General features: G+C 42.9%; 1 protein-coding gene and 1 long non-coding RNA gene across 3 annotated transcripts in view; one reads left to right on the top strand and one right to left on the bottom strand.

The window, feature by feature from the left end:
• Nucleotides 1-414: 414 nt before the first annotated feature.
• Nucleotides 415-15,114, bottom strand: PTGER4 (prostaglandin E receptor 4). Of its 2 annotated transcripts, none has more exons than XM_082382392.1 (3): nucleotides 14,536-15,114; nucleotides 13,154-14,075; nucleotides 415-2,372 (listed from the first exon to the last, which is right to left on the bottom strand). In XM_082382392.1, exons 2-3 carry the CDS (start codon nucleotides 14,030-14,032, stop codon nucleotides 1,782-1,784), a joined length of 1,470 nt encoding a protein of 489 aa, XP_082238518.1. In that variant the 5' UTR covers nucleotides 14,033-14,075; nucleotides 14,536-15,114; the 3' UTR covers nucleotides 415-1,781. The 2 variants fall into 2 exon arrangements, with proteins under 2 accessions (XP_082238518.1, XP_082238517.1); XM_082382391.1 differs by having other exon boundaries at nucleotides 14,648-15,113.
• A 188-nt stretch (nucleotides 15,115-15,302) lies between these two features.
• The window catches only part of LOC309624415, a 52,455-nt gene continuing 44,006 nt past the window's right edge, over nucleotides 15,303-23,751 (top strand). Inside the window, exons 1-2 of the long non-coding RNA XR_014241886.1 lie at nucleotides 15,303-15,614; nucleotides 16,057-20,241. This is a non-coding gene — a long non-coding RNA (uncharacterized lncRNA). The remainder of the gene's footprint in view (nucleotides 15,615-16,056; nucleotides 20,242-23,751) is intronic.

Here is a 23,751-nt window from a genome sequence, read left to right as displayed (position 1 = left end):
TACCCCAGATCTACTGAATCAGAAACCTCGTGTTTTCACAAGACTTGCAGATGACTGTGATGCATGCTAAAGTTTGAAAAGCACTGATCTAGAGAATTAACAAGTAGGAAGGGTCACAAGTTTATGCTAATTTTTTAATATTAAATATTTGGATCCTTTACATGTAGCAAGTAAAGCATAATACTGTTTCCCCTACTATCCATACAGACTGGTAATTTTGAGTACACTTCGCACCCAGATCTTGGTTCCTAAATGCCCGTCTTCATTAAGTGGATCCAAGGCTCTGTGCTATTCTTGTAACTTTACCTTCGACATTATTTTAAAATAAAAAATTTTAAATATTTCAATTTAAAAAGATGAAAGATGACCTGAAACAAACACACAAAAATCACACGAGTTTTCCGAAACTGATGATATGGAACTCAGACTGACTGTATTTATTTATTTTAATCTCCAAAATAATTTCAGTTGGTACAACTGCTTAAAACCACATCACTATCAGGCTCAATTTAATTACAACCAAGCAATTCACGAAAACAAACACTTTAAGCAACAAAACATGCTTAATATTTCTTTGAGAAGGTCCTTCAAATATGTGTACAGCATTACTGGGCGTTAACACAAAACTTTTAGAAGATGACCCTTACATGCCCAATTTCTGTACCCCTTCTGTTGTGACATCTGTGAAAGGCTAATTTAACCAATCCTTCCACGCCTCCAAGTAAAGCCCTTCATGGTGCAATCTGCCTTTCTCTTAAATTTTAAAGAATATTCTAGATCATTCCTTAGGAAAGTAAAACTATGCACACTTCTGGGGGGAAAACAAGCTGCTTAGACTTTTTATTTTTATATTATACACTTCAATTATGGGTTACTTATTAAACACTTTTTAAAATTTATGTTACATTTTAAAAAGTACCAGCTAGAGAGGACAGAAGTGCAAAATATTTATCAGCATGTTAGGTTCTCCTGAAATCAGTTTTCTGGATAAATGCATGCGGCATCACTAAACGTTTTTCACTATGTATTACACATAGCTTAGAAAGAACTTTAATATTTTGGCCTGTAATTTTCATGTCTTAAATAGTATTTTGCTTTATTCCTTTAATAGTGCTAAACTCTTTCTTTTAAAAATTTATATCTTTTTTATAGCTATGACTCTCACTGTGAATTTTCAACACCATAGCCTGAACCTTGGTTATGAAAAATATCTAACATCTGCAACTTCAGCTGGTTATACTAGGGGGAGAGGGGTTACCATAATTTTATTATACCTTGTATTAACAATAAACCTTCTCACAGAGAAGACAATACTTTAAATACCTTAAATCATATTTACAACAATAAAATTCACATTTCATGCTTTAGTGAGACACTTAAATCATCCATAAGATAGTCCTCCTAGTTTATTGGAATAGATAGAGCCCTTCTGTACCTGGCCTTCTGCTGTGTGCCAGATATAAAGCTCTTGATGTTATGAAAATAACAAACTTATGCCATCCTCCTATCAAGTAGAAAAACTGAGGGTACATCTTCCCAGCCATCAAGTTGTAACCGAAATCCTGTATCATAGCGAGGTGGCAACCAATGTGCTTCAGACCTCGGGACCCATAGGAATCAAGTTGATTGTTTGAAAAGTGCTCAAAAGCCAGGATATTCTCTAATGTGCACTGTAGAATGAAGAGGGCCCTTCTGAGCACGGCTAAACAGTTCATTTATGTGTCTATTGCACAGGATCTTAGAAGCTTCCAGAAATAGCGCTGTATTTCTTTCCTTCACTACTATATACATTTTTCTGATAAGTTCAGTGTTTCATTGGGAAATGTGACTTGCAGGGAGCTCCCCTTTGGGGCAGGTCCAGCCCTGCCACTCCCACCAACCTCGTCCACCAGTAAGACACTCTCCGAGTCCTGCCCCTGTGAGGAGTCTGAGGTTTCTGATATTCGCAGAGTCCTAAGTGATGTGCTGTCTGTTTGGGTCAGGCCCATGCCAGACACGCCCGGAAGCAAATTCCTGCCTCCAAGGCCATTTTCACTGAGGTCTGGCATGTAAAGGAGGGTCTGAGACGTGCTGCTGACCTCCTTCAGCTCCCGGGAGAGGAAGGAGCGAGAGTGGCCGGACACGGCGGAGGATGTCCTTCTACTGTCTGAGCAGTGCTGCCCCGAACGCTCTCTGCGCGAACCCCCGATGCGGCAGAAGAGGCATTTGATCTTCTCTATCGCTTTACTGAGCACTGTCTTCCGCAGGAGGATGTATATCCAGGGATCCAGGATGGGGTTCACAGCAGCAATTCGGATGGCCTGCAAATCTGGGTTTTTGCTGATTACTCGCTCCAAATTTGGCTGATATAACTGGTTGATGAACACCCGCACCTGTGTAAATGAGATGCCCACATTTAGTGTTTATCATTAAGCAACTGGGAGAAACATTTTTATGCAACGTCTAACTTAGTAACATTAGGTAGCTGCCCTCTTTTCTGTTAATAAGTGCCAGGAAAAGAGCAGCATACACAATTAGCTTCAGAAAAACCACCGATTAACATTTATGTTTCAAGTCAGTGTAACTTTAATATATTTGTAACTACCTTATGAATATCTTCCCAAGATCAAAGATGGTATAAAAGAATGCAGTGTGTGTACAGGTAACATATGCATGAAGTTCCCTGGAGAAGAATTTTATTAACTTCATTTCTGTGAGTGCTTTCAAGTTTTTGTAATTCTAATGAAGTATCCTTTTTTCCCCAATAGGCACTGATTTCCTTTATGCCAGTTGGCTTTGTATACATTTAAATGAAACTTATTTTGGAAGTCAACTAATCATCTAATCACAGAAAAGCCCAGAAATTTATTTTAGGATCTAGAAAGAATAGCCTGGAAACTTTTAAACCAATATCTGAATCTATTATCATCTAGCATGACCAGAGAACAGTTTTTATTTTCTCTATATGAATCTGTTCCCCAGTTATAATAATCATCTAGTGTTATCAACTCTTCCTTCAAAAATCTTTTCTATAAGCTAACTATATGTCAATAAATAAATAAATACAATAAATGAAAAGAAGAAAAAAAGAAAACCTTTCCCCTTTTTTCCCCTCTAACTGCATTCCTCACCTGGATAACTGCATCAACCACCAAACTAGCTTTCCCACCTCCGATTTCTATTCTTTCCAATCCATCCTCCAAACTACCACCAGGAGATTATTTCTAAAATGCAGATCTGATTATGCTACTTGGCTGCTAAACCTTCACTGGCTCCCTGCTGCCTGGGAACTATAGTTTTGCTCAACAACTGCCACTCAGGGAATCCATCCCTCCTTTGTGTCTGTGGAGCATTTGAGCCAGTAAACAGCCAAGAGCACTCTGGACAGCCCAACAGGGATGACAACTCATTCGAGTGCAGTTTGAGCTATTCAAGGGAAGGCGCACGTCTGCCAGCCCAGCACAGGCCGGGATGGCATGAATGAAGTAAACACAAGGAGACCCTAACGGCCTTTTTGCTGTTGTGGAGTCTTATTTTTGACAGTTAAACGTTTTTGCTCTTACTGTAATCACTTATTTACTCATATTCTTTCATGCATTTAATCATTTAATAGTAAGCCTTTATTGTGTGTTAGGCATTGTGATAGGTTCTGGGCACAAAAAGCTGCATTAAAGACCAAACAACACTTGAAGGCAGAGAGTAACCTACAGCATGCAAAACAGGAAGGTAGATCAACTATTGCTGGGGGTAAATGATGAGAGGCATTTACAGGGGGCACAGCTAACCCAGACCTGGAGGGGAGGGCATCAGAAGATGCTTCCTGTGGGAGAGGAGCTTGGACTGAGTTTTGATGGATGAGTGGGAGTTTGCTGAATTTAGAAGGAAGGACATAGCATTTTAGTTTATTTATTTTTGGCTGCGTTGGGTCTTTGTTGCTGCGCACGGGCTTTCTCTTTTTGCAGCGAGCAGGGGCTACTCTTCCGTTGCGGTGCGCAGGCTTCTCATTGTGGTGGCTTCTCTTGTTGCGGAGCACGGGCTCTAGGCGCATGTGCTTCGGTAGTTGTGGCAAGTGGGCTCAGTAGTTGTGGCTCGCGGGCTCTAGAGCACAGGCTCAGTAGTTGGTGGCGCACGGTTTTAGTTGCTCTGTGGCATGTGGGATCTTCCTGGACCAGGGCTCGAACACGTGTCCCCTGCATTGGCAGGCGGATTCTCAACCACTGCGCCACCAGGGAAGCCCAGACATAGCATTTTAAGTAGAGTAATTCTATGTGCAAAGTCATGGAAGAATGAAATGATATGCCAACTTCTGGGAACTTCAAATGACTCAATGAAAAGAGTATGAATTTGTGTAAACTTAAGGAAGACTATCATTTTATTCCTTAGAGGTAGAAGCACTTATTATTTTTTTCTCTTTTTAAAAAATTGAAGTATAGTTGATGTACAATGTTATGTAAATTACAGGTGTACAATACAGTGATTCACAATTTTTAAAGGTTATACTCCATTTATAGTTATTATACAATATTGGCTGTATTCCCTGTGTTGTAGAATATATTCTTGTACCTTATTTAATACCTAATAGCTTGTACCTCTTAATCCCCTACCCCTTTGTTGCCCCCTCCCCCTTCCCTCTCCCCACTAGTAACCACTAGTTTGTTCTCTATACCTGTGAGTCTGCTTCATAAAAGTACTTGTTAAATGTACACTTTCACATTTACTCCTGAAGAGCAGATCTTAGAAGCTCTCATCATAAGAAAAACATCTTGTAATTATGTGTGGGGATAGATGTTAATTAGACTTATTGTGGTGATTATTTTGCAATATATAAAAATATTGAATCCTTATGCTGTGCACCTGAAACAAATATATAACAATTATATCTCAATAAATAAATATGTGTGTATATATATATATAAATGCAAAAAAACCCCCAGAATTTTTCTCTTAAAGGAGGAGGATGATGATGATGATGTCTGGGTCTTACTTCTAATTCCACCAGGATCTTTTATATAAAAATCTCACTGCAGGGGGCTTCCCTGGTGGCGCAGTGGTTGAGAATCGGCCTGCCAATGCAGGGGACACGGGTTCGAGCCCTGGTCTGGGAGGATCCCACATGCCGTGGAGCAACTAGGCCCGTGAGCCACAACTACTGAGCCTGCGCGTCTGGAGCCTGTGCTCTGCAACAAGAGAGGCCGCGATAGTGAGAGGCCCGCGCACCGCGATGAAGAGTGGCCCCCGCTTGCCGCAACTAGACAAAGCCCTCACAGAAGCGAAGACCCAACACAGCCAAAAATTTAAAAATTAATTAATTAATTAATTTAAAAAAATCTCACTGTAATTCATATAAAAATAGTGGTTTTAAGATAACTGCCATCTGTCTTTAGTAATTATTTGATAATTATTATTGCCTTCAGTAATTATTTAAGATTAGGGAGAAGTAAGAAGTGAGTCTCACAGCCAAGGAGGATGCATTAAAAACCATAAAAAGAAGAAAGAACTCATAAAAGCATAGCTGGAGCCATTTAATTAGGGACAAATATCTCTAACTTTAATAAGAGTTGATGACATTGCCACTTTGCCATACAGTATAATAATTAATATTCATGGTGTATGAGTCACTAAGAAAGAATAGGGATATTTTAGAAAGATTTATAACAAATTGGATAAAAAAGTCTAAAATGTGTAAATAAATTTCATTAATCTGCAAAACTCAACTTCTATGAAACTTATTTCTAGATGATGCTATAGATCAGTGAGGTGTAACTGCATTTCTGTTTCTTCCTACACTGGAGTTCAGACCTCAGTCAACCACAGGCTTATAATCCTTTATCAAGAAGTTGTTATTGTTTTGTTATTCATTTGCTTTGTTTTGTTTTTGGTTGTAAAACCTGAACTGACTAGACCATGAGGTGATTTATAATTTTATTTATTCCACTTAATGTGAATATTCCTATGTTTTGCTCCAGAGGTCCTGTTCCAGTTCTGATGGGGATATTACATTTTATACATTTATACATTTAGTGTATTACTAAATAACTCTTCTAAAAGCCAAGAAGTTCTGAATTGAAAACACATCTGGTGCTAAGTGTTTTGAATAAGCAATTACAGTCCTGCAAATCTCATAGAATAACGCGGTCAAATGGCTCTAAGATGAAATTACCTTGATCTCTGGAAGACAGCTAAATAAAAACTGAACTAGAATGAACAGCAGTTTATGATGACTACTCTTAAAATACTATTAGAAACCATGTTTGGATAAATGATACTATCAAGACAAAGGATGACTGATTGTCTATCCTTTCAAAAACTAGTGAAACAAAGCATCTTGGTTTCCTTCCACCATACTCTTTATTGAGGTTCTCAGCTGCGCCTGGGCACTGAGATTCCCTCAGGTCTACGGACCTTTTCTCAGATGAAGTGTTACAGAAACCTGGACGTTTTGAGAACTTTATTTAGATCCCCCACCCTGTTGGTGGGCGATTTTGGTCTGGGCCCCAGGTCTCCAGATGACTTCCATGTTGCTTTTTCTGTTTTAAGGCCGGATGGCTTTCTGTTTAAGAATTATTTCCTGACAAGGGAATTATTGGTAAAAAGCGTGAGATCTATATTTTACTCACATCACACAGTAGGTTCCTAAGGGTGAAAAGAAAGGATAGATTTAAATCTGTCAGTATCAGGCCCTCCCTGGTGTGTAGTAGCCTCTAGTGAAAAACCTAAGGCAGGATTTGTGCGAATTTGAGACTTCCAGCCTCTAGGTGGCAGTGTTGCTCCACTTGGGAGTTTTTGGTCCCACAGGCCGCTTAAGAAGCGTTTTGCGGGCTTCCCTGGGGGCGCAGTGGTTTAGAATCTGCCTGCCAACGCAGGGGACACGGGTTCTTCTGGGAAGATCCCACATACCGCGGAGCAACTAGGCCCGTGAGCCACAACTACTGAGCCTGCGCGTCTGGAGCCTGTGCTCCGCAGCAAGAGAGGCCGCGACAGTGAAAGGCCCGCGCACCGCGATGAAGAGTGGCCCCCGCTCGCCACAACTGGAGAAAGCCCTCGCACAGAAACGAAGACCCAACACAGCCAAAAATAAATAAATTAATTAATTAATTAAAAAAATAAAAAGGAAGCGTTTTGCCCAGCCACCTCCAAGACCCTCTTTCAGAACAGAATCTTGGTTAATTCTAAACTTTGCATTTCTCAAATTTTTAACAGAAATGTTTTATTGCTAGTTGTTTCTCCCACCGCTTCCTCTAGGGAAACATGGTTACTACTGAAAGGAGGAAGAATTTTGAACAGCTGAAATGGATATAGAAGGAATGAAATTTGTAGCTATTTAAGGGAATGTAATATTAGGAGTTACCATTCAATTTTTAAATTCCCATGACCTTTCAGAAAAGTCAGAGTGTTGTAAAAAAATTAATAATGGACTTTCATAATCAAAGGTGACGAGAGGCAAGGAAAGAATCATCTTTGTGGCTCACTTCATGTTCAGCAGTAATTAATTCTGACTACTGTTAAGGGAATGAAAGAGAGCCTTATTTCAGAGTTCCATGGTCGGGGGGTGCTTACCATTAATACAAGCTACTGAACCTGGTCATTTAATGTCTTCTCAGGAAAGGAGAGCTCACGGGGTAGCAATAAACATGAGTTTGAAAAGCAACATTCCAAATTCAGGTAAAAACATTCTCAAAAGTTGGTCAAATCATTTGAAAAAAATCAAGATGAAAGAGTTTTCCTTTGCAGCATGTTCTCATTGGAGACTGACTTGAAGTAGAGAAAAAGAAGGCAAAAAAGAACAAAATGCCCACGCACTTCATAAGGTTTGAAAAAAATATAGCCATCTCTGCCTCACTTTAAAGGCTACTTGATTTGCTCTGCCGAAAGGGGGGAAACCCCAGATTAAGATGGGACCATCCACACAGCAGGACTTCAGTGTCATGTAGGGAGGGGAAAGCACTTTTCTGCAATTCCTGTCCAATGGGCTCTTGTTACACAAATAAACACGTTCAGGCAGTTTTCAGTTTTGGAAGAGTGTGCTGCTGAGAAAACTGAACCTCTGAGTCAGAGGCGGGTGGGGGAACACCTTAAAAGAATCACTGAATACAAACAACACATACAGTCTCTTGCAATTTTAAAAGTTAGTCTATTTTTCAGTAGCTGCAGATTTGCGCCTGTGGCTTATTGTTAAAATTGGCATACACGACAATATTCTAAACTTCTCAAAGATGACTAGACATTAGGATTCAGGAGCATTGGAACATAACTTGGAGAAAAGATGATAAATTCAAAATTAGATATGATGACAGGAAAGCTGTAAGGGAGGCTACATGTTGTAAAGATGAATGCCCACGTTCTGTTCAGATCCTGGCTCTGCTCCGTAAAGAATTTATGAGCAAATTATGAAAGGGCTTAGTATAAATATGTGGAGGCTTGGCCACTGTGGAATATACCAATAATTTTTAAACCACAGCTTAGAGGTAGCTTTGGGGTATATAGTTAATGACACGGTATCAAAAACACATACTTCCTGTTTAAGAATTAACTTGTTGGCGGGGAATGTCTAATTGAAAAAGAATGTTGAAATTTTGATTAGACTGATTTGGTAGTTGACTGTCGAGGTAGAAATGTTTTCCAACAAATGACAAGAACCTGTAACTGGATTTGTGTGTGTGTGCTCCTTGTTCTGTTCTGAGCACATAAAAGGAGTGATCTGTGTGTGCTCGGTTATCTAACTGCCCTGTGAAGAGTCCAAAATTGACACAGCTGGTACTAGAAATGCTGACCTTTTTTTTTTTTTTTAATTTAGTGACAAAAAAATCTCTAAGTAAAGGAGAGTGGAGAGAGTGCTTGGCTGTGTGGTGGAGTGACAGCTCTGTTCTCCTTCCCTCTGCCTCACTAACTGGCCATTTAACTGCAGGCGAAGTGCCTCGTCTCTGTAGGTCAGGTCTGTACATTGAAAATTTATTTATGAAGTGTTTTTTTTTTTTTAATAAATTTATTTAATTTAATTTATTTATTTTTGGCTGCGTTGGGTCTTCGTTGCTGTGCACGGGCTTTCTATAGTTACGGTGAGAGTAGGCACGCGGGCTTCAGTAGTTGTGGCACGTGGGCTCAGCAGTTGTGGCTCGTGGGCTCCAGAGCGCAGGCTCAGTAGTTGTGGCGCACGGGCTTAGTTGCTCCGTGGCATGTGGGATCTTCCCGGCCCAAGTGTTTGTTTTTTTAAACTCTAACTTTCAACATTCTAATAGGAGCCTGCAAGAATCACTTCAGCTCTGGGGGAAAAATATCTTATTAGCAAATGTTCCATAACCAAGCCTTGACAGGTCAGCACAGCATGGCGAAAGGAACATTAGACTAGAACTCACCCACAGCCACCCAGGAAGTAGCATGATATAGTCTTCATCTGCAGGTGAGGAATCCGAGGTGCAGAAGGAGCGAAGATATTGGCCAGCCCTCCTTTCTGCCTAGAGCTTTTTTTAAGACTCAGATGAGATGCAGGGAAAACACCTTACTTTTATGTGCTGCTTTGCAGTCTTCAAGGTACTTACTGCTGGGTCTGCAATTTTATGTTATGGCTAAAAATCTGCTTTGGGGCATTGCTATTTTTTAATTTAGCCAAATATATTTGAAAAAAATAATCAGATCCTTCAGGTTCTGCTGTAATAGTGCCTGGATTTATGGTATTCCTCATGTACCTCTAGATGTGATTTTTACTCATCTGAAACCCCATCAGGTGTTTTAAGATTCCACTTCCAGTCTGCCTACAGTAAACAAAAGTCTACACAGCTTTCTTCTGCTCTAATAAACCTTTGCTGATCAGATGCTGATGAAGTCTTTATGCAGACAACTAGTTTATAGTAAGGAAACAAATAAACACTTACAGGAAGCTATTTTCCTGAAGACCTAAGTTTCACCCGTCCCAGGCAGAAGATGAATCAAATTGGCCATTCTGCCCTTAACAGAGATGAATGCTTGCTACTTCAGAGTAAGAAGAAAGAAAATAAAGAAACGAGTAAGCAGTAAATACTGCCATGGCTTGCCTGTGCATGGGGGGAAAATGCCTTTTCAAATCCTACAGTGTAACTGTTTAGCCCTGAGGCAAAAGATTGGATTATAATCATTATCGTAACATTAGTAACTGCAAAATTAGGCACCAGACGTTGATCCAGCTGCAGCATTTAACACCAGGACCTTAGGAGGCTATCTCACATATTTCTAAAGAATTCAATCCCTTTTATTTATCTTAAGCATAGAGTCTTTCATTTCTTTAGCTTCTCTTGTATTTTAAAAACCAGAGCCTGGTTATAAATAGAATAGACAAAATGACAACCACCGCCTTCCCACTTTTAAACCTTGTCATGTAATGTTCCCTGTCCATTGTATTTACATCTTTTCTGTTCATTGTTTATGACTCGCTTTAGAAAATTTTGCAACTTCAGCACAGTTCCTTATATAGCCACAACTAATTTTCCAGCCTTTCTCAAATTTCCATTCCAAGGTCTATTTTTGCGACATATATATTTTGGATAACAAATTAAAATTTACTTTTGATCCTAAATTCAATATCAACTGCCCTCTAAGAGCCACTGTAGTTTCTCCTTCCCTGGTGTCCAAAATATAAAAAACGTAGGTCCTTTGCAGTGACTGCTTGTTTTCCTTACATGTTGTGAGTCAAGCTTTGCTAAACTGCACATAAACTGTATTTGCTCTATTATTTCCAAAGCATTTTAAATGTTTCGAAGGGTTTGATTTGCCTCAAATAGGATTAATGACCAACTTTATTTGATAAAGTTAAAAGAGATGCTTCATTCGTTTCCTTGGAACTGAAGATAGATCTGACTGTTTTAAATGTCAAAGTTCAGAAACTTTCAACTTAAATTACAATATAAATAAGAGAAACATGAAAAAACAAGGAAGTTGTAAAAGTAACCCAAGGAAGGCTACAGTTGTGGATGTTTCCCTTTTAATTCTTTCAGTAATTGCTAAACTGTGGCTGGGTGAGTAGTACAATAACACCATTCTTATCATTAATTTACAATTAAATTGATTCTGAAATTAGATTTTAGTGGCCAAAACTAAAGGCTAAAAACTGAAGCTGCCATTACTTGTATGATTCCTTATTACTTACAAAGGTATGTCCATGTGATTACTTCTCAGCTGAGCCATTGTCAATTTTCAGGGTAAAATGACTTAATATCTACTACAAGATACTGACTTTCTATAGCGTATAGTCCCTGTTAGTTAAAATGTGGTTAATTTGCAAACCACAAATATAGCTCCTATAATTTCTTGCCTCTTGCTTCTCAAATAATGTCAAAGGCTTTGTGATAAATGGCCCTGCACCATCGGGTCAGATCTGCTATCTCAGCCCATGAGAGGCTTGAAGAAAACAATTCATCTGTGACTGTGTGCGGTAATCAACAGCTTCACATGCTTATCTCCAACCAAAACACATTTTAAAAGTATGTGCATGTTGCTAAGCTTCTAGCTCTAATTCCTCTGTTCCTTAAAGTGCATGTTCTGCAAACAACAGCAACTCACTTTGGCATTTACTGTTCTATAAAACATAAGGCAGAGGCCACAGAAGGAAGCCCCAGCAGGAGCAGAGTTGTTTCTTCCAAAATCTCACTTTATTCTGAGTTGCCATTACAGACAGTAAAATATATTCATGTGGCTCAATCAACTCTGTAAATTATACTGGGTCCTGCAATGGTTTAAAGGCCCTTCTGGCCAATTACATTTACTTCTGTTTATACAAATTGGCAAGAAGCTACTGTATGCTGGCTCTCAGCCACCTTGAAGTTCCTTCCATGTACAGTCAATTTTACCAGAGATATAATATTTTTATATTAAAGATCCCTGAACAGCATTAATAAGGGAAAAGAAGGAATAATAACCTGTTACATTTTCTCTTGCTCCCAGTCAGCATAAAAAAAACCCAAACTTTTTTGAGTTGATCATTTAGAATTTCCAGGAATGCGGTGTTCTGAGAGATGGAAAAACTCAGAACTAGTTGCTTTCATGAGAAACTCTAGATACAGTAGTATGTGCATCTGCCCACGGGTTTCTAGTGCAAATAGAGGACAACTAGGTAGGCTTTCAACCTTTCTGCTTATGACATTTTAAAACATTTTGAAAGTTAATCCAAAGGCAATTTTAAAGAAGGTGGTGTCCTGAAAATAAAGTGTACCAAAACTCAAATACACACACTTCTGCGAAGGCCAAAATTAGAAGCGTTCTAGGAGGGAGACATGACATAATATAACAGAAGCAGGGTTTGGAGTCAGAAGGGTCTGAGGTTCATTTCAAGCTGCAAGGCTTTGTCTTGGCAATAAATAAGATGACCATCTCTAAAACCCTATTTCTCTAGAAAGGCACTGTACCTCTCACAGCTGAGGATTCGAATTCAATACCCCACGTCCATCAGCCTGCCCTTAATATGCCCCCTGAGAAACCTTGCTTTCCTGGCCCCTAGAGAGAATGAAGGAACCGGAGTCTGGACCATGCCTGTGTAGGGCCACATGTGCACTGCGATGTGCTTCCCAGCATGGTAAAGAGCAGGGAGTTCAGCTTGATAGATTAGCTCTGCTGGATTATTTTAAGCAAGTCACTCCCTGTGTAAAGTGAAGGAGTTAGACTAGACCAAAATGCATCCAATATCCATTCTAGCTCTAAAATTCTACATAAGCTACCAAAAACCCCGACATAAATCAAAACACTAAAAACCCCACTATTGTAAGGAGTGTACACCAAAGAGATCACCACCCCTGACGTTTCGGATTCTGCCCTAGACAGTGCAGAGGACGGGGCTAAGTCACACTACAGCGGTTTCCCCTCCACATCTGACAGTGCGGTGGGTGTTCCCGGAAGGCTCAAGACCAGTGTCACGCAGCAAGGGGTAGGGGCTGTCCCGAGAGAGAGACAGAGACAGAGACAGAGAGAGAGAACCCGGCTTTCAGGGAAGGAAACGGCGATGTAGGGGAAAAGCACCTGCTGCATCTCTTTAGCGACGGGGCCTAAAAAGAGGTTGGGCCTGCTCTGAGAAGCAGAGCGTGGAGATCCTGCCCCGACCTGGAGGAGACGCGCTGGTGGCTGAGGAATGAGAGGGAGAGGAGGGAGCGGGAGATGGAGGAGGGAGGTGGATGCAGGAAAAGGGCCGAGTGGGGCCCTGGCCCCAGCCACTCACCACAAGCGGGATGGAGCAGATCAGCACCACCAGAGAGGTGGCGATGAGTAAGATGACCATCTGGATCTCGGCGCCCGCGATGCGGCGGAAGCTCCGGCGGCGGCGAAAGTCGCTGAGGCGCGGCAGGGCGGGGGAGGCGGCGGCCGAGGAGCCCCGGCAGGCGGCCTGGGCCACGGCGACGGCGGTTGCGGCCGCGTGGTGCTGCTCGGTGCCCAGCGAGGTGCGGCGCATGAACTGACGGTGCATGCGGAGCAGCGCCGCGCACACGAGCACGTTGCAGAGCACGGTGGCGAGAATGAGGAAGGAACTGAAGCCCGCGTACATGTAGGAGAAGGCGGCGTGCGCCGTCACATTGGTGGTCCAGTCGATGAAGCACCAGGTGTCCGGGTACTGCAGCCGCGAGCTGCCGAGGCCCATGTTGGGCAGCGCGCAGAAGAGCACGTTGGACGCGTAGACCGCGAAGAGCGTGAGGCCCGCCAGCCGCTTGTCCACGTAGTGGCTGTAGAAGTAGGCGTGGTTGATGGCCAGGTAGCGCTCGATACTCATGGCACAGATGATGCTGAGCCCCGACAGGCCGAAGAAGAGCAGGATGAAGGTGCTGTACTCGCACAGCGCGGGGCCCCCGGGCCACTGGCCCTTCATGTACGTGGCGATGGTCACCGGGCTCACCAGCAACGTGCCCAGCAGGTCGGTGACCGCCAGCCCGCATACCAGTGTGTAGAAAGTCGTCTCCTTCTGCTCTTTGCGCGACTTGCACAGCACCACGATGGCCACCAGGTTGCCCACCACCCCGAAGATGAACATCACCGCCGGGATGGTCACTGGGCTGTTCAGTCGGTCGGAGGCCAGGGCGGATGCGTTGCTTCCAGGGGTGGCCATGGTGGTGGCCGGCGGTACACTGCCTTGGAGTGCGAGGCTGGGTCTGCGGTTGGTAGGGGAGAGACAAAGACGCGGTGAGCGGAAATTACCACTTGCAAAAAGGTGTCAGACCCGCGCCCAAGAGACAATATGCTGAGGAGACCAGGGGAGCAACTCGTTCCTACCTTGCGGATTGTAGCCACTTACCAACTGCGGCTACCGAAATCTCCAGGCTCCGGATACGTCCTGCCAGCAGCACCACTCTACTGGCATTAATATTTATACGTTGGTACTGCCATTCTCTCCTCCTCCCCCCAAGCCAACTCATCCACTGCCAAGATGAACAAGACTTATCTCAAGGGAAAAGTGTTTTGCTCGTTTTCCCGACAGATTCTGAGTCAATAAAAGTCTCACTGAAACCAGGTTACGGAAGATAATTTGGAGAGCGCGCTCCTCCCTCCCTGGCTCGGCTCAAGGGGCGCTCGCCCACCGCTCTCTGCCCAGTGCCTCCAACCCTATCTCACCTGTGGTAGCCGCGGAGATGGCAGCCACGTAAGCCCCCAGGGTCAAGCCTCGGATATCCTGGATACGCCTTCAACCTGCCCTCAGCCTTGCCCCGCTCAATGTGGAGCTTACCAAGCCTTTGCCTTCTCAGAGCCTGCTCTCTCGGTGGCTGCCAATTTTCCGGAACAGGGGTCAGAGTGGTCAGCTTTCAAAAACTTGGAGAACCAGAAGGACAGCGAAATGGGTCAGTGAAGCCTGATCTTGGATTTTTTTTCTTTCTCTTTTCCTTCGTTTCTTCAAAGACGATCCAAGCTTTGCGAAGCCCGCGGGTCTCGTCCGCGGGCGGACGGCGCTCAGGTGTACTGCCGCGCGCGCAGGTGGCACCGAGCCTCGATCCCCGGCTCGGGCCGCCTTCCTTCCCAGCCCAAGGCAGCGCGGGCGGCTACCGGGGCTGGCGGCAGCAGCTGAGGCCGCTTTTGGCGCCCTGGGGGCGGCTTGAGGTCCACTCGGCCTGAGGCTCTGACCTGGGGCCGTTCATCTTCCTCTCGCGCTGCCTGTTCGGAGCTCCGCTCTTGCCCTTCCAGTCTCTGTACAAACTTTTCTCCTGCTTCAAGTTTCCCTGGCGGAGGCGGGGCCACACAGTGCGCGGCCCGGGCGCCCATTGGCCAGACCGGGAGGGGGCGGGGCGCGTGCTCGCTCCTCTGCGCGGCGAGGAAGCTCCGCGGGCTGGAGGGAGGGGCTCCCGGCTGCGCGGATCCCACCGCGCCTCGGGGGGCGGCTCCCTGCGGCTTTCCCGCCCTCCAACGAGGTGGTGGTGGGGGGGGAGTGTTGGAGACTTGGTCCCCTCGCCTCAGGCAGGTGGGGCGGAGAAGCAGTGGTCCGCGGGAACCCTGGGGAAGCCCCAGTGCTCTTCTGTGCACCTTCTTAGGTACTCTGAAGTCGGCATCCAGGGGGGCCAGCTCTGAAACCGGCATCTCTTCTTCCTCACTGCCTCCCGCTCCAAGTGGGCTGTTTCTCGCACCTACTTCACGCGGGTCGCGACATCTGGGTGCTGGGAAGGGAGGTCAGCGGCTTATGACTCAACTTTGGAACGGCCGAGGTGTGTGTGTGCGCGCGCGCGCGTGGTCCGGGGAGGAGAAATAGGGTGTGTGCGCGCGTGGCCCCGGGTCAGAAGTAGGGTGCGCGCGACGGTTGTGGTGGGTGGATGGGCGGGTGGGCACCCGGCATGGGCGGGGAAACAACGAAGAATCCATCTTCTCACCACGAAAGGAGTTAGTTGGCAGCGCCCAGGCTGTGGGCTGCGCTCGGTAGGGCAGCCCCAGGCAGAAAAAAGGAGCCGGGACAGCAACCTCTCCCGGCGCAGGTGGCAGGGCCCTGCGGCTGCGGAGAGGTGGCGCGCGGTCCACCAGGGCAGGGGTAGTGAGGGGGGAGGGCTGCCTGTCTAACCGCGGAGGCCTTTCTCTTCCTCTGGGGAACTTCTCCGCCTGGTGAGAATGGTTAGACTGAGCTTCGTGTCTTGGCCCTGTTACGTTCGTGTTTAGATACCTTCACCACGAATCCTTGGAAAGGCTGTTGCAGAGTGAGACTGGGATTTAAAAGTCTTTCGAGTAAAGGAATTAACCCTAACCCTGGTCAACTCTTGGAAAAGCCTAATTGCTCTACCTTTTTACTTTGAATTACACTATAATTTCTTCTGTGATGGGAACAGTTTTTTTCGACTACTCGTTATTCACTTCTTTCTATTCTACTTCCTGAAGTAAGAACTGAAAACTAAAAAAAGTGATTGTAAAACTTTATGGCATAATTATAACTGCTTCACCATTTTTTTTTTTTTTAACCATGAAGTGAGATTGTGTGAGCCTTCACAATTTCGGTTCCTAAGAAAACCTCTTTCCAGGGATTGTATACGTGCATTTTAACATATTGCATCTCCTCACAGGGTAGGTAAATAACTTGATTCTTCTTATGATAAAGCAGGCACTCATGCCTTAAATATTATTTCATGAATGAACAAACCTAAGAATTTATCTGGTTCTCCAGTTATTCTCAAATGACACAGTAACAAATAATAGGAGAAACAAAAGAGGGCATTCCAGATTTCAACTAATTACAGGACATATTAGAATTGTATTTACACATTTTGCGTAAGGCACCATGTGGATATATTGATACAACATCATTCTGTTGTTGGTATTGTTTCCTCATGAATATCAGGGATTCAGAAAGAAAAACACACATTTGTTAGCCAATATAAAATAATTGATGGCGATTTGTCAGTTTCTCGGAGTCTTAATCATCACTTTAACCACTCCTGTTGTCTGTGCTTCCCATGAGTAGTAAGCTCTAGGATTGTGTCAGCACTGAAAACAAATCAACACTAGAAAAAGGAAACTGCACCTTCTACCCCCCAGTCTTCCCTGACTACATTGTATCACTATTACCCTGTCACGTGGTTGTCAGTCACAATATGAAGACGAAGTGGGAAGTTCCACTTATAATCAATCACTTTCTGCTAATAAAAATTTTTTTCCAGTTCTCTTTCCACTTGAAGTTCCTAAAATGGAGAACAATTAGGATTAGTACTTGTCAACTTTTCACGATGAAGAGTATATTAAATATAAAAATTGAGGCACACTGTTGAGAGAATTAATATTACAGGTTTTAGCGTGTCGTTGATAAACTGGGCTTGTTATCAATAGAGCTGTTTTTCTTACTAGTCCTTTACATTTTCTTTCCACAGTAGCTTTAGGAAAATGAAAATAAGAATCCAGAATACAAGACTGAAAAAATGCAGGTTTACCTGTAACTTCTTTTGGTGCATGATTCTTAAAACTTAAGTTTAGCCTTCAGAAGTAGAAGTTGAAGATTTGGGAAACAAATAATTATTTTATTTTCTTAACTTGAGAAGCTGAGACAGTGTAGTTCAGTTTCCCTCACACTCTACCAGGAATCTACATTGCACAAGGAAATGAAGAATCGCCATGATTATGTGGACAATTCTTGTCGTTGTTTGTACATTTTAATGAAAAGATTTTTTTTCTATGCATTGTTTGCTATCCTCCCTTGCAGTTGCTGCCTCAGTCCCTATTTCTCTGCACTGGAAGCCCCTAGTTCAGTTCTTTAGAACTGTCATTAAATCCTCTCTGAAGGTTTGCACTAGTCTAAGAATGGCCTGACTGATCAGTTTGATTGCTCTCTGCTAGCTAATTACTGGACTACTCTTTTAAGTAAATACCATAAGTGGGGAACTCATTTAAAACCACAGTCTGCTTGCAGGGTACCAACCACGTTGCCTTTGACTAGGTTGAATCTTCCTTGGGTCAAAGGAATGGGTAACAAAGGGGCTAATTCCTGGAGGGAAGGCAGCAGGATGAATCAGATCTAGCCTGGACCCCCTACTAAGCCGAAGTTGGCCACATCTTAGAGCGTTCCTAAAGCGCTAACATTCATGTAGCAAAGCCTGTGCAAACTGTGTTTGCTCTCTGTCATTCTGGACAGGCCATACGGATATTCAAAACAGTGAAAAAGGCATCTGTCTGGTACAAATAACACAGTGCCTTTGGATACCTCTGCCTTCTACACCCTCACCCAGTTGGTTCAGTAAATTAGAAGCATGATGTTAACCTGACCTTGGGCATGAAAAGAGGTCCACGGTTGTGGTTGTGGTCCTAAGGACTGCCCTCCCTTTTTAGTGGTGCATTTCAAATATGCACCTAATTATTTTTATTTTGTAAGCATAAATTTTGTGCTGAGTCTAGTGCTTGGAGCTGTTACACGTGTCAGTACTGTGATTAACTCCCCAGCGTCTTCATGTGGGGATAAATTACTGCTGTGGAGGCTGGTGGCCACCAAGTGACGGTTTCAGGCTGCCTTCTTCTCCGACAGTTACACTCGTCAACGGCATGGCTTTCTACCCTTGTATTCTTCCCCTCTTTTTTCTCCAAACAAATATTTCCACTGCACTCCCATTGTGAACTGGACTAATGGACAAAGAAAGGAGATTACTTACTTAGTGTTGCTCATTTTTGAAGATACAGGTGGAGAGATAAAGCCTTACGAGTCCAGGCGTCTCTTCTACAGGAAGATGGACATTCTGATTATATTTTAGTTTCTTCTCACACCCCCGGAATCGCTGTATTTTTTAGCACTTCAGAAAATAACACAGAGACTCCCTGGTTTAATCATCAACACCAGCATCATCTGTAGCTTGTTGGCTGCTTTCCACAGAGCTTTCACAATTGCACTCGCGTGTGTTCTTATTAGCAACCCCTGAGGATGTTAGGTAGGTGTGATGGAGACTCATGTTTCACCAAATGCTGTTTCCATTTCTGCTTTAACACATAGCTGGATGGTGTTTCCCAGACTTCTTGTGGTCAGGTAAAGCCCGTGTGACTGTATTCTGGCCAGTGGAAAACGGGAGGATGTGATATGTGCCACTTCCAAGCCTGGTGCCTAAAAGACCCTGATCCTCTGTGCTCTCTGTCTTCCCTTTTCTGCCAACAAGATGCAAGGCCCTGGTGTATGGCAGAACCACAAGATAGAAGTTGACCGGGTCCCTGAATGCCTGCATGGAGTAGGGACCTCATTCCAATCCCAGCGACCTTCACTGGACAATGAAGTGCAAGAGAAATAATCCACTGAGATTTGAGGGGCTGATTGTTTGGGCAGTTAGCTTATACTGACTAATACAGTATAATTGGAATCATCTGTCTTCAGTAATGAGCTTGTGGGCACAGAAAAGCTATGTGACTTGCTCAAAGGCACAAAAATTAGTGAGGCCAGCTGAAATTCATCCAGTGCTTAGTCAGTGAGGCACTGTGCTGAATGATTTATGCATATGTCATATAATGCTCACAAGAAACCTATGAGGAGGGTACTACACTTAGTAGGCCCAGTTTACAGATGAGCAAACTGATATTTGGTTAAGGAATGTGGAAGAGGACATAGTCATTTCTTTTTTAAAGTGGTTTTTTTTTTAATTTATTGATTTATTGATTTATTTTTTATTTTTGGCTGCGTTGGGTCTTCGTTACTGTGCGAGGGCTTTCTCTAGTTGCGGCAAGAGGGGGCCACTCTTCATTGCGGTGTGCGGGCCTCTCACTTTCGCGGTCTCTCTTGTTGCAGAGCACAGGCTCCAGACGTGCAGGCTCAGTAGTTGTGGCTCACGGGCCTAGTTGCTCCGCGGCATGTGGGATCTTCCCAGACCAGGGCTCGAACCCGTGTCCCCTGCATTGGCAGGCAGATTCTCAACCACTGCGCCACCAGGGAAGCCCTCATTTCTTAAAAGACTACACAGCATCTGGGGATGGTGGTGTGAAGGATCCCACAGTGTAAGTGGCTGCTGGTTGAGGCATCCTTACCATCTTGGTCAGGTGTGACCTTGGCTGAGTTTGCTGCTGCCAGCCTTCCTGTTGACTCCTTGTGTGATTGATTGTTTTACAATAAATTATTTTCCTGCTTAAATTGACCATACTCAGTTTCTGTTGCTTGCGAATAATAACCCCACATAGCACAGAGAGGTTGAGTAAATTACAGATCACAGTATTGATAAATGGCAGAGCAAAGATTTTAATCTAGGTCTGTCTGATCCCCAAACCTCTATCCCTAACCTCTATATTTCTTAGCCCAAACTAGAACTCCAGCCATATGACTCTATGTCTTCTTTTTTTCCCCCTCAATATCATTGGCCTTGGGATAAAGAAAATCTGGATTCAAGGTCATAGTAGGTAAGTTAAGTTGCCTAAGCCTTAGCAAAAAGGAATTTTTACTAAGTTGGTTCCTTTGCAGTTTAAGTAATATAGTAATCCATACAGACAAAATATGTGGCACATATTAAGAACAATAGTTATTATTATTACATACAGTTATGTTTCCCAAGTTTATTTCTAATGATTATATGATTAGTTGTTGTGCATAAAATGTTTAGAGGGCATAATAATAAGTTGAGTATATATTACTTTGATAGAACTTATTTTTGCCTGGGCCTAGCCCCAAATATCCAAAGACTGGTTGTGTATATAATCACAAAAAGAGAATTAAGGTACTTATTCAGATAATTTAGGCAATCTCCTTCCCTTCCCTTGATGAAAAGGAAAGAATTACTTTCAAAGAGATGATTTCTGTTGCCTACTTATATTGATTAACTTTATTAGATAATTTCTCAAGGGTATACCTAATATTGACTGTAATCACAGTCTAGCTATTGAGGTGATATTAGTGAATTTTACCCAGACACAGAATTCATCTGGTCTTCTTCCAAAATAAGTTTCCAATTTTTAAATTTTGAGATGTTTATAAGAAGAATTGAAGCACATTTATTTGGGAGAAATGAATGCAAACCCGCCTGGAAGCAGGGAGCCAATGTGGGGACCTTGCAGAGGGGAGGAGGGCCAGGAGGGGAACATTTCCAGTCAAAAATGGAAAGAAAAAGAACAAGCATCTTTGTGAGGAAAGATGTGTTGAGGAAAGAAGCTGTTCTTCGACAGGCATAAGGATTCAGCTTGTCCTACCAGATACTATCTATAGCTGTGGGGTCCCTTGACCTGGCATCAGCTTATCCAGGGTACCACTGGGACCCTGTCCTGCAAAAACTACTAGTGCCCTAGCACAATGTGTGGCACATCCAGAGTAGAGTGAGTGTTCAGAACTTACCCTCTTGACCTTTGTCATCCATACACATTCCACTTTGCATCTGGTCTCACAGCAGTCTCTTCACTTTCAATACCTATATGCATATAGATACGCATCCAACCTAAAGAGACATATACACAAGTTGCTGCCCTCATCCCACCAATGAACACATCCCTGCATGCATCCTCAGACACAGATCTCTCCAGTTGACCCAGAACATGGAAAAACATGATGTTTTCATTCTTCTGTGAGCAAGGTACTTTACCTGGTGTACTCATTGTGCTTGAATGGACCAGCCACAGACATTTCTTCCTTTCAATCTGCCATTCATTCATCCATTCAACAGGTACTTGTGTAAAAGGCTGGGATAACCTCTGAGTGCATCCTCTGAACAAAATAAACAGTTCCTGCCCTCACGCAGCTTAACTGTGTAATGGGGGAAAGCTTACTGTCCAGAAAGGAAAACACATTCAAATAAGCACACACACTTAGATATTTACAACTTGTGATCAATGCTATGAAAGAAAAGAAAGGACAGCCTTCATTTAGATTTAAAGCAGGAATGGCCATTCTGAAGAGGTTGTGTTTTCTAACCAGGGTATTGTTTGTTTCCCTCCAAATTGGCTCTCTAGTTAACAACAGGTTATCTTCCATTCCAAGTACAGGAAGCTTTAAGCATATACTGGCTCAGAGCTTCACATCCACTCTGATGCCTCAGAGAAGACAGGTGCACATCCTACAGGCCAATATCTAGAACAGAGAAGGTTTCTGAGAATTCAGAGAACAGATCTTGAAGAAATTAGGAGCTGAATAACCCGAGTGAGGTGCATTGAAGTAAAGGAAATCATCAAAGTTCGAAAAGAGGAAGCTATGACCAGAGAGAATCTGCCACTTGACTGTGAACTCCTGAAACAGAGGTTCAAAGCTCTTAACTGGGGAGGGCGAGGTGGGAGGAGAAATGAAGCAGGATTGCTTTCTGAGGATAATACCAACTTCACCGTCTGTTGAAATTCAAGCCAAAATTAGTCTCAAGCCTGGCCTACTCCTTGCATTTCAGGTTAGTAAGTATCGGTCACAAAGGAGACTAAAAGTATAATTAAAACTTTGCTGTAGTTTAAGAAGGCCTAAAAGTATGAAAGTCAAAGTCAATGAATAAGGCTGTTTGTTTTATAGGAAAACAAAAAGCTACAGTGCTTGATCGAACAAGAAATGAGATTTGATTGTATAAACAGCAATTTTAAAAATAAATTTATTTATTTACTTATTTTTGGCTGCGTTGGGTCTTCGTTGCTGTGCGCAGGCTTTCTCTAGTTGCGGCGAGCAGGGGCTACTCTTCGTTGTGGTGCGTGGGCTTCTCATTGTGGTGGCTTGTCTTGTGGAGCACGGGCTCTAGGTGCGCGGGCTTCAGTAGTTGTGGCACTCAGGCTCAGTAGTTGTGGCTCGCGGGCTCTAGAGCACAGGCTCAGTAGTTGTGGCACACAGGCTTAGTTGCTCCGCAGCATGTGGGATCTTCCCGGACCAGGGCTCGAACCCGTGTCCTCTGCATTGGCAGGCAGATTCTTAACCCCTGCGCCACCAGGGAAGCCCAGCAGCAGTTTTTTAATATGACTTTCTGATGTCAAGTTGTTTCGTGTATTTTCCTATGAAATAATAGATTATATATTAAAAGAGCTATAAAATTTGCCTAAGACATTTCTGCAGTAAGATTCATTCATTTAATGTAACAGAAGAAAAGCAAGTACATTTTTGAAAATTGAAGTATAGTTGACATACAATTTTATGTTAGTTTCAGGTATACAACAGTGATTTGACGTTTGCATACATTATGAAATGATGACAGACCTATTAACCATCTGTCACCATACAGAGTTATTACAATATTATGGACCATATTCCTTATGCTGTATATTACATCCTGTGGCTTATTTATTTTCTAACTGGAGGTTTGTATTTCTTAATCCTCTTCACATATTTCTCCCCACCATTCCCGTCCCCTCTGGCAACCATCCATTTGTTCTCTCTCGCTGAGTCTGTGTTTGTTTTGTTTGTTTGTTTGTTTTGCTTTTTAGGTTCCACATATAAACGAGATCATACTTTGTCTTTCTATTTCTTTCTTTATGATTTATTTCATTTAGCGTAATACCCTCTAGATCTATTTTTATTGTCACAAATGGCAATATTTCATTTTTGTTATTGCTGAGTAATATTCCATTTTGTGTGTGTGTGTGTATATATATACATATATATATATATCGTACATCTTTTATCTGTTCATCTATCGATGGACACTTAAGTTGAAAAAGCAAGTACATTTTGAAGATATTGAATGTGGGGACTGAGAATTGAATATGAATTCTTTTTCTCTCAATCGCGAATTAGTGTAAAAGTGTCAGTTGCTAAGAAGTAAAAATTTTGTGAAATTTTAGTAGCTGAAAGAACAGCATACACTTCTCAAAACTGTCCTGTTGTGTTAATGATTTGTCTTCGTCTCTGATCCTATTACACTAATGCTGAGGGATTTTAAAAGATCCGCTGACAGTCTAAATTGTCTGAAGTGTAATGCACTCTAAACTATATATGTTGAATTTAAGCTTTGATAGCAGTCA

The sequence above is a fragment of the Balaenoptera borealis genome (assembly GCF_965194805.1).
Source record: "Balaenoptera borealis genome assembly, chromosome: 2".
Taxonomy (NCBI): domain Eukaryota; kingdom Metazoa; phylum Chordata; class Mammalia; order Artiodactyla; family Balaenopteridae; genus Balaenoptera; species Balaenoptera borealis.
Note: the sequence above shows the minus strand (reverse complement) of the source record. Positions and strands in the feature narration are given on the sequence as shown.

Coding starts and splice junctions, on each gene's coding strand:
- PTGER4 (XM_082382392.1), bottom strand. CDS start 14,032: ATGGCCACCCCTGGAAGCAACGCATCCGCCCTGGCCTCCGACCGACTG. Junction 2,373..13,153: donor TCTGCTCCATCCCGCTTGTG/GTGAGTGGCTGG, acceptor TCATTTACACAG/GTGCGGGTGTTCATCAACCA.